Source organism: Tympanuchus pallidicinctus, unplaced genomic scaffold, assembly GCF_026119805.1.
Source record: "Tympanuchus pallidicinctus isolate F22 unplaced genomic scaffold, pur_lepc_1.0 scaffold3, whole genome shotgun sequence".
In the NCBI taxonomy this organism is placed as follows: Eukaryota; Metazoa; Chordata; class Aves; order Galliformes; family Phasianidae; genus Tympanuchus; species Tympanuchus pallidicinctus.
In genome coordinates, this window is record NW_026294747.1 from 20,918,268 (window position 1) to 20,929,244 (window position 10,977).

Below are 10,977 nucleotides of genomic sequence, written 5' to 3' on the forward strand. Positions count from 1 at the left end.
CATGAAGTGCACTGGGAGTTAAAGTGTTAATACTCCAGTTCCAGGTACCTATCCCTGTACATTAGGGATACATAGGAAGTCATGGGATCTGGCCCACTCAGGTGGGGCAGTCTCCTACTGCCTGGCAGTGGGTGCTGGAGGCTGCTTTCCTAGCCATTCCAAGCTTTTCAAGTTTGACTCAGTCTCAGGAACTCTCTCTCCTATCTTATTTGATTTATCAGTCTCAATTTCAATTAGATTGTATTATATTGTGTTATCTCGCATTCTGGTATCATAGTTAGTAAAATAAGTTTTCCTCCATAGATCATTTCCGCTGTTTTTTCCTTCCTTCCTTGAGCCCAGCTCCCATCTTCCTATCCCTTTTCCTTTTCCCTTCCCATTTTGTGGGGCCAGGAGGGTTGGGGGACCATGGGCCTACTGCCCCCCTGTCATGGGCTTAGATTGATCTAGTTAACTCTGTGACAGTTTTTGGAGCACTTCTGAGCATCTGGAGGTTAAAAAAAAAAAAAAAAAAAAAAAAAAAAAAAAAAAGAAAAACAGCTTTTCTTGAAATGAATTCTTGAAGAAGGAAAAAATGCAGTGTTTATTTGGAAACTGGAAGTTGCTTGTTCCTTCTCAGGTAAAACAAATAATTTTCTTTATTGCGAAGCTCGCGCTGAGCTGTAGAGACGACTCTCTTTATACGGTCTCTCCGTATTTGAAGCAGTAACTGATTTCAGGACTGTCATGTGGAAGCAGCTAGAACTTTGAATTATCAGAGCACTTTGTGATTAACAGAATATAGTTTGTTTTGTTTATTCTTAATAGGTTACTGATATACTCTGCTGAGTGGCTATCACACATACATCTGAAAACAGCATTCAGAGCCTGCACCGAACCATTTGTGCAAAAATACGAGTTCCTCATATTGTTGCAGTAGCATTGCTAGCTCACATTAATCCTTGCTGTTATGTGTGATTTTCAGAGACTTGATGCTGAGTACTGTCTTTCATTAAGAACTTACACTGGTGAGGAAAAGAGAAAAAGAATAGTTGTGCAGAAGATAAGCTTATTTGATTTAATGAGCCTACTTCTAGCTGGTACATGTAACTTGAAGATGAAGACTAAAAAGACATATCTTGCTACACAGCAAAATCTATTTTTCTTTCACATCTTGTGTATGCTCAGAAAAGTATAGAAATAGTCCAGCAGCGTGGGAGTGTTTCTTTGCTTTGTGCATTGGCTGAGTACAGTAGGATGGTCTTAATAGGGAAAACACTGGACACTGCAAACTTTAAGCACTGGTTTCAGGTAGAACTTGTGCTAATCCACTAATGACATGGCCAGCAAAAGAAGATAGTAAAGTAGGTGCAGTATTAGAGCTTTGCTGCTTGTTCTGGCACTGGTCTGAAGCAAAAGCTGCTATTTTTAATAGCCTTCTTTTCTCTAGAGCTACATCTTCTTCCAAGTAGTCTTTTCCACCCTTAATGATTCTGTAATTCTCTGTTGTTCTTAAATACGTGAACTGGTTTATTTTGTATTTATTTTTGCTTCAGTTACGGGTATAACAGTTTACTTCCTTCAGCCGAGGCACTGTTTATCCTACTGAGCCATATCATTATTCTAAAACAAGAAATGATAGTGGAACATAACATTTTGTTTCATTTGACTTGGGGAGAGAAGATGGTTTAGAAGGAAGGGAGAGGGAATCTGCGCTGGTTTGAACTGCTGAGTAGCCTTGGATTATTAGGTCAGTACTTTTGTATCGAGATGTGAGGTGTGCATCTTGGAGTAAGTGGTGAGGGAGAGGGCAGCAAGTGGGCCTCCAGTTATGGTGGTGGTGTATCAGATGTGACGGCAGGTTCACATATCCAACTTTCAGCCCTTTTGCTTCCTTCTTTAAATATTTGGTCTTGAAAATTCTAAAACCTTCCAGGAGTTTGGAAGACAGTTTATGGTAGTGGACAGTTTATGGGTAGAGACTTGGAAAAAATATTATCACGGAATGTTCTTAATATTCTTAAATATTAAAAGGAAAAAGGTGGGGTATTTAAACGCATTTTAAAAACCTTGCATAGGAGAAATTTAAATTGCTCTTTTTAAAAGAAATCTAAGGAGATGACACGTGCAGTGAATAATGTGAACTCAGTATTATTTTCCTTTTTTAACTGGACTTCATGTAACAAATGTAGTTCATCTTCCTTGTAAATTAAAAAGGGTTTTATTTGTTTAGATAGTCTCATTTCTGTAAAAATGCTTCGTAAGCGTGAGGTTTCTATTGAGATGACATTGCTGTAATCTGCAAAGTTTCTTTGAAAGCCTGAGGTTTTTCACTTTGAAAACAGGAGCTATAAATAGTAAATCAAATATGCTTACATAAAGCTCCAAACGATAGCTTCCATTTTAATGCACAGCATACTGCATATTTCTCTTTTCTCTGTAGGCTTTTGTGGATTACTTCTCTCGAGGCCTCCATGCAGAATACAAGAGCAAGGGCATCATTGTGCAGGTGAGTAGCTTCTCATGTAAGCGTGGTTACCACAGCAACATCGGTGTCTTGGTAACAAAAGGAAATCAGCATATTCTTTTATTCATGAACATGACACAAATTAGGGATGAGGATTTCCTTTGATCCTATTAGCGGCTTTCTTAAGTTACCTGAAACAATGCATCTTGAAATAACAAATATATATATCTTACCTAAAGTTGGTGATCACACTTTTAGGTATAATGCATTCCAGAAGATTGTGTGCTACTCTTTAAGATACACCTTGCAGCTTAATTTTTCTGGAATCTACTTTTGAACTGCTTTCATACAGATACTGAATAAGTAAAAGACTGAAATAGTAGCAGTCCCTTTCCTACGTGTCAGTGAGCCAACTGCTAGTGTAAGCATAATAACAAGAACAAAAACCTTAGACTCCTAGTATGCAATAGGCTGATACAGATTTTCTGCAGTACTTGATTTCCATGTTTCTAGTGAGTTTTGTTTTGTCCCACTTGTTCACATTCCATGTGTTTTTTTGGGCTTTTTTTTCCTTTGCAGATATATATAAGAACAAAGTTTCTCGGCTTTATAGGGATTTTGCATTAATATTAGTGTTTGCTTCCCAAGTGGGGCTAAAGTTTCCAGACTCCGTTGTGGATCACAGCTGCTGAGTTCTTCATTAGTAATTACATCTGTTGCTCTCAAGAGCAATGATCAGCCTTGATAAAAGTGGTGGAAGATTTTACCTGTACTGCAGAGACAGTTGTGAATCTTTTAATATTCAGTTCGGGTTCGTACGAACAGTATTAGCCCACGTCCATTCCTTTGTCTTTGCTTCCCTCCTATTCTGTACAGTGATTTTCAAAGCCACCCGAGTCCAGGGGCACTGTGAGAGTAAGGAGCAAAGATGCTTCTCTAATTTCTGCAGTCATTAAGCGTGAGAGTGCGGTTCTTCTTGTTGGTATTGAAACACAAGGTTTTAAAACTCAAGGCTATATTACTGTTTGACTTACTGGATTTTTTTTTCCTTTCAACTGTATTTCTTGAGAAGAACTCATCACTAGGAAATGTCCTGTCCCAGTTCCTGAGAGGATTGTGTTAGCCTGTTCAGAAAGTTACCGGCTGAGCTATTCCCATGCAGTCTCTGACCATTCAATGGCAGCCCTATTTAAACCTCTATCAAACACCTTAAAGGGTGCTGTTTATTTTGGGGCCTGTTAGCAAAGGGGTGAGAGTAAGCTAGCAAAAAAAAGCTCCCGAGAGCATTCTAACCACTGTTGTTCTGGAACTTCTTGACGTCAGATAAGATGGCATTAGCATTGTGTGGGTAACAAGTTACACCTTGCTCTAGAGCTCTCAAAGCATAACTTTTCGGAGTGCTTGACACTGCAGTAGCACCCTGAGATGTTCCTTCAGCCAAATCAATTTTCTCTCGTCAACAGTGGATGCATAAAAACTTGACGCTCTGATCAGATTCACATTCAGTTTACATAGTGGTTTGTGTGCTTTCCTGTCTTGAAACAGATTGAACTAGAGCTTCTTATGTTGTCTTGTCTGCTCATTTCCTTCTTTACTCAGAAGGCTTTCCAGGCCTTTCCTGTCTTCAGCTCCAGACCCCCCTGCAACAATTTTACCTTAGTGCAAGTTCTTTAGCGTTATTACTTTTACTCTGTATGTATTACATGTTATCCCTCTCCCCTGAGGGATTCAATTTCTATATCGTAGATTTATCTTCATGTAAAGCTGAATGTAAAGGACATTCAGCTGTCCTTCCAGTTGTTTCTTCAGTGCACATTATGGCCCTCTTTTAATCTGTGCTCAGAGTGTCTCAGACTGAAGGAACTGGTGGTGTTGGTTTGCTGTGCTGACCTCTTTGTGAGAAGTCTCACATGGGTAAGAGCAACGCCTCATTTGCATGGGGAGAATGTCCTCTGAGTGTGGCTTGTGTAATAATATTATAGAGTTTGAGGCAGCCTGGAAAGTATAGCTGCCTGCTTGCTACTATGTATGGTGTCATTGCACATGGGTGAAAATGAACATCATGCAGTATCTTTAAACAGCAGCCTGCACGGAAGGAAGCTTATCAATGAAACTGAACTACTGAGTATCTCTGTGTATCGTGACTTTCTTAAATAAGCATGTCAGACAGGTGGAGCTCAAGTGGGATGGGTGACATTCTTAACTGTCTTCTGGACTTGTACTTACACAATTTTAGACTCTGCTTTGAGTTATTAGCGAAGAATGTGTTTCTGGGATTCTTACTGCATTTGTCTTTGATTCTGGAGATGGGAAGATCCAGCCTTTTGCTAATCCTATCTTGTTCAATCATCTAAAATCTAAAACAAGATGCAGCACCTCTTGGTACTTCTTCGTCAAATGGTAGCAGGTCCTGGCTTGTCTAATTCTAGAACTCGTTGCCCTCAGCCCAGATCAGGACATTCAGCTGAGTCTTCTGTATTTTGAAGTACAAACATCAGGTAGCTCTTTGTTTTGAAAACACCTCATTCTCCTAATAAAGCATACTGATTCTCTTTTCTACATTAATAAGATCAGTAAGTCATCTAATAGGATTTATTTCCTGCTCAAACGTACTTACTGGCACACAGCTCCTGTGGCAATCAAGCTGGGTGTGATTTCCCCCTCCCACCCTTCCATGAGGTCTGTGGCTTTTTGCTGCTACTGAGAGTACCTGCTACTTACAGGCGTGCTGAAACAAGCTCTGGCAACATAAGTGGTTTCTGTGGAAGGTATGTCCATCCTTGAAAAGCCTTCCAGATCAGCCTCGAGGAGTTTGATTCAGATACTGTTTCATTCGGGAAAATCCCTCCTTAAGTTAGGATGTCTGATCTTTATTTTCTGCTGTCTTCACAAGCATAAACGTGCTGATAATTACCTCAGTGTGAGAGTATTTAGAGATGAGTGCTTGGAGGAGAAGGAAGTGGTGTACCTTTGAGATGTGCTATACCTACCTGTGTTTGTAACCAGGCAGTATCATCCTCCCAGAATTTTTTCTAACTGGTGTTGTTGCTTTAAGAGGAGAATGAAGAAGGAGCTGCTCATTTGTGACTCAGCTTATTAAAGAATATCTATGCATACTGAAAAGATGAAGGGGAAAAAAATACAACCAAAAAAACCTCAGTAGGACATGCTATTCTAATACTGTTAAACGCAGTATGAACACACACAGAACGGGGAGGAACTACTTTTGAGATTAGGATATAAAAAAGCTATGAAAATATTTTCAGTACCTTACATTATTAGCATAAATGAAGATTAAATCTGGCTTTCTGTATCAACAAATCTGCTTTTCCTTCAGAAAGCTTGATGGGTGATGGTAAGCTGTAACTTGCTTGTTGGCTAAGAGTGCTGAGTTCCAGATAGCATGTCCCTAAATGTAGGCAGTGCTTTGCTTTTCTGGGTTAGGTGAGCCTGATGACCAATAGCTGTCACAACTTCAATTTGTTATGCTAATTTTATTGCAGTCTGTGTCCTTGTCTTCTCATTCCTAAGCTCCTATAAACCACTAATGAATATTACAAGTGCGTTCCTGTGAAGATTAGCTGACGAATCTTCTTGGAGCCATTAGGAAAACTGCACTCACTTTGGACTGTTTGAAATTCATCGCTTTGACCTTCAGAAATGTAGTGCTTTTAATTTCAGACTTGTGCTTCCAGTTGGGCACACCGTATGAAAGGGTTACTTCTGTGTTTGTTTACATCTGTATGGGAGGGGTGTGGAACTGTAGCAAGAATCAGGTGAAAAGGAGTGGGAAGGACTGCAAGGATTTCTCCTGATCATCTTTTGGAAAAATCTCTGCATGGAAAGTTTCTGCAGACTTTCTGAAACTTTCTTTGAGTGTTGGAAAACATTGCTTGGTTCTTTAACCCTTTATTTTACTGATAACTCTTTAAATTCCTGTTAATATCAGCATTTTGCATCTAAATTTGGTTACTGCGCATAGCAGAAGTGGAACAGTGAAAACTTTTGTTACCTGCTTTCTTCAACTATATTCACTATGTTGAAGTGTTAGATGCTGCTGGGGAAACACATGGGAATTCAGATCTTTCTTTTTAAAACTGAAATGGAAATGCATAAACAAGCTGTTCTGACTTCTGGTTTGTTCATGTCCTTGTAGCATAATTAGAAGAAACTTCTGCTCAGGGCCTGAAATCATTCTTGTTGAATCCATATGATGTTGAATGCAATTCTGTGGGCTGTCCAGTTTTATTAGATAGATAATAGATTCAATTTAGAAATGTAACAAAAAGTGGACGAAAGTTAAACTAGACACCTACTGATATTACAGTGTCCGACTCCATTGGTTTATGTACCAAGGTTTTGGGGGGGGGGGGGCCACAAGGGTGGCTGCTGTGAGCAGAGTGCAGAAAAGCTGCCCCATGTGAATTAAGAGCCAGCTCCATCTGGCTCCAAAAGGAACAAGCTGCTGGCCAGAGCTGAGCCATGAGCAATGCTCATTCTGCCTCCGGGAGAGCAGATTTAAGAAAAGAAAAAAAAAAAAAAGCTGAGAAACTGCAGTTGGGAAGGAAAAGTGAGAAAATGGAGAGAAAAGGTCCTTCAGGCACTGAAGTCAGTGCAGAAGGAGAGCAGGAGGTGCTCCAGGCACAGAGCAGCTGTTCCCTACAGTCAGAGAGAGGCCCACAGTGGAGCAGGCTGCATCCCAGCCCGTGTGCACTACGTGGAGCAGATCTCCATGTGCACCCATGGAGGAGTGGAAGAGGATGAGTGGGAGGAAGGTGTCTTTAGTTTGTAGATTTCACTCTCTAGTCTATTAGTAATAGGCAATAAATTATTGGATATCTCCCTAGGTTGAATCTGTTCTGCCCATAATGGTCAGCAATCTTGTCCCTACCTCAACCTCAGTGCCCCTGTTCTCCTCTTCTTTCTTCAAAGAGATGAAGTGAGGAAGCTTAGCTATGTGTATAGGCAAAACCACCACAAAGACTGAAAGCTTCCTTATCAAAGCTTTTGGTGACTTTAAAGTCAGTGGTGAATGCTTACGCTTCTGAAATTCAGGTATCCAAGTTTTTCTCTCAATTTGAATATGGAATCTTTCAGTATGTTAGCTGTATTCTCAGTCCCATTTGTGGAGAGAGGCACACTTTCTTTTAGCTGCTAGCATAGTACTGCTTCCTCTTTGTGGTGGTCGAATTCCTATATATATTCCTATATATATTCCTATATATATTCCTATATATAAAAGCTATGGTTTCAGATCTACTGAGGCTTGTAGTTGTTCCTTTCACTCACGTTACACTCTTCAGAGCTGGGGAAGGTGATGTTTCTGAGATCAGATGGGCACTGTTCTTTTAAAGACTAAGTATTTTGACACAAGTTTCTGGAGTGTAACTTGCCCAAGTACACTGAGTTTAGAGATTATGTTCTTATTCTGAGATCTACTAGGGTAGCAGAAGGGGAAGGATGCTTTTCAGATACCTGCTATAAAGGTTTGCAACTCATGGTGCTCACTGTTATGGCAAACTGTGGCAAATGCAGGTACTGAATCATTGGTATAGCTGTAGGACTGTGCTTATCTTCAGATATCCTTCTCAAAGTGCTGGTAAGGTTCCAATGTTTGTAAGATTGCGAGATCTCTGAGATATCAATATCTGGTTTAACAGCTTTAGTTTGTGGCATTCTGACTACTTCAGAGGCCAAGGTTGAGAAGTTGAAAGTAAGCATGTGAAAAGCATGGCTTGTGGGCCCATTATGAGGTGTGTCACAGGCTAGCTGATGGAAAATGTTAGTACTGTACACTGGGATGCTGTAATCAGAATTAAAAAGAAGTCTAGTTTAAGCTAGTGTGTTTCAAAATTCAGTGTGTAGGTTACCTGATTGCTAGTGATTTGTGTTCCTTATCGAATCTGTAAGTTAATTTGAAAGTGCTCTGTGCCTATTGTGATCTTTCCTACTTGCAGAGTGTTCTCCCATATTACGTGGCAACAAAACTGTCCAAAATCCGCAAGCCAACCTTCACTAAGCCCAGTCCTGAAACTTTCGTGCGAGCTGCCATAGGCACAGTAGGCCTGCAGTCCCAGACCAACGGGTGCCTGCCCCATGCCATCATGGTAAGTTACCTCGGGAGGCACAAGGATCTGATATGTTCTATCTGCCTGATAGAAGAGCAGTTTAGAATAGTAAAGAACAAAAATGGATTTCATTTAACTTGTAATCATAATTTTGTAACGTTTACAAGTACTGGTGTTGATTTAGCCTTGTACAGCCTGTAAAAACTGGGCCTTTTCTCCTTTGATTTGTAGGCCTGGATCTTCTCGATGCTACCTACACCTGCTGCCAAGAGTTTAGTCATGAAAACAAACAAACAAATACGGGCTCGTTTTCTGAAGAAGCTGAAGGAGAAGTAAATAGCAAGCAGCTAGATCTCAGAAGCCTGGAACTCCTGCAGGTTCCATGCCTGCACCTCAGCACTGTGTAGACCTAATGTTTTAAACAACTGCAGTTGTAAGTGTGCTTTCTAATAAGCAAAACTGTATTGTTTAGAGAATACAGACAAATTCTTGACTTCTAATACTGATTTCAAAATAGGCTTTATCTGTTTATAGTTTTATTGAGTTGGGAGGTGTTTTGGACTAAAATTACGCTGTGCTTTAAGAAATACTTAAACGGACTTGATCAGACACTGCACTGCTGAAGAACAGCTTGGTCATATAGCATCCATCACATCTGAGTCTTATGACTGTGGGTGATGGGCAGAACAATAGTAGTTCTCTGGCATATTCAGAGGTAGGGATGTGTGGGAAGGAAGTGTATTTCTTTGAAAAGGAAGCCTGGTTCTGTTCAGAGTGTAACTTTTCCCAGCTTGGGTTTAGGATACTTGCAAGGATTCATCATTGTCAGCCAGCTAGCAAGTGCTCCCTTGCCACATGGCCCAGTCAAAGGAACTGGGACGCCATGGGCAGGGGGGGACAGAGTCGGGCTATGTTGAAGTCATCTCTCTGTAAAACAAGAGTACCTCCACTTCAGACTTCTGTGTAACTTAGAAAGGATCACCACTTGGGAAGGATGACCACAAAATGGTCCTTAACGTGATGTTTTCAGAAGTCTGCTCATGGATTGGTACTGTCTTGAAATGGATTCTTGCACCAAAACCTGAGCAGTCATTTATGTGAACTTCAAGGGTTCAGTGTGACTTTTGGTTATGAATTTGAGGGAAGTGAGCCAAAAACCCCCAGCAAACCCAAACGAGTGTGATTGCTCATCTACAGATATATACATAAAATAACATTTCAGTAAGTATTTAAATTCTTGCTTCTTGAATATGAAGTCAACTCTTCTGTTGTATGTAGCTTTGATTTGTAAAGTTTTTACAAGTTCAGTGCCTGCTGTCTGTAATAGAGGATGATAGCCCAGCGTGGCTAAATGTCGAGTTACCTGTTACTTGCTAGTTGCTATGTAAGAGACCACTGGCACTTCAAAAGCAGAGCTTGAAATATGTTACTTTCCTTTAGCACTGATGGCTACATTCTTTCTGCAGTACGTCAGTCCGTCTTTTGGTGAGGCCATTCAGAATGTGATTCCTGACTTACAAACGAGAACCAGTAAACTTCTTTAAACGTGGAACTTTTCTGTTTTCAATGTACTTGATTTGTTCTATAGAAGCTCTGAGATGGGTCAGAGTACACGAGAGGTCTGCACTGCTGTTGTCTATTACCTGATCTCTAACGATGTGGTTCCTATCATTCCTTTCTGTGTGAAATGCACCAGAACTTCCAAGCCAGATTGAATGGCAAGTGGTACCAGTGTTTTCAGTGGTGAGTGGCTGCAGGTTGGTTTTGGTCCCTGAGGAACAGTTCCAAGCTCTGGTTTTGAAGTGTTGCACTGAGACACGATGTGGGGCTGACATTCCTGTACAGTGAAGAAAACCTGAATACCGATGCAATGGTGCTGCTCAGATCTGAGCTGAAGATCCTGCCCCGTAGTTTTCTTCATTATACTTTTTTGGAGCAGCAATGGAGAGACTGGTGCCAGTTCTGTAAGCCTGGAGGTGACATGGAAGCATTGGACTAACTGATCTGTGTGTGTTTTCACTTGGCCAAACAAATAAAATGACATTCACTCTGAATCTTTGGCGTGTCGGTTTCCTTCTTAAAACCGGTCACTGAAGCAGCGCGATGAGCCCTTAGCTGGAGCTACTCAGTTACGTCCCCGGCCGGCCCCCCTGCGCCGAGCCGCAGCCCTGCAGGCTCCGCTGCAGCCACCAGAGGGGGACAGGAGCTCGGCCACGCGGCTCAGCTCGCCGCCCGGCAGAGGAGCGGCTCGGGGAGGAGCCCGGGGAGGGGTCGGGCCGGGCCGGCGGCGCCATGGCGGAGAGGAGGCGGCAGGCCCGCGTGCAGGGCGCCTGGGCCGGAGGGGCGGCGGGGCGGCTGGCAGGCAAGGCGGGGCGGCGGCTGGGGCCGGCGGGCGGAGCCGGGGGCGGCGGCCGCGCTGGGTGCCGAGCACCGGAGCCGCTCTTCGGCAGGGCTCCCTTCTTC

General features: G+C 41.9%; 1 protein-coding gene across 1 annotated transcript in view; it reads left to right on the forward strand.

Moving 5' to 3' along the window:
• The window catches only part of HSD17B12 (hydroxysteroid 17-beta dehydrogenase 12), a 74,615-nt gene extending 64,047 nt beyond the window's left edge, over positions 1–10,568 (forward strand). Inside the window, 3 exon segments of the mRNA XM_052692566.1 lie at positions 2,423–2,488; positions 8,404–8,553; positions 8,746–10,568. Coding sequence (XP_052548526.1) covers positions 2,423–2,488; positions 8,404–8,553; positions 8,746–8,850 — 321 coding nt within the window. The 3' untranslated portion in view covers positions 8,851–10,568.
• Positions 10,569–10,977: the final 409 nt, after the last annotated feature.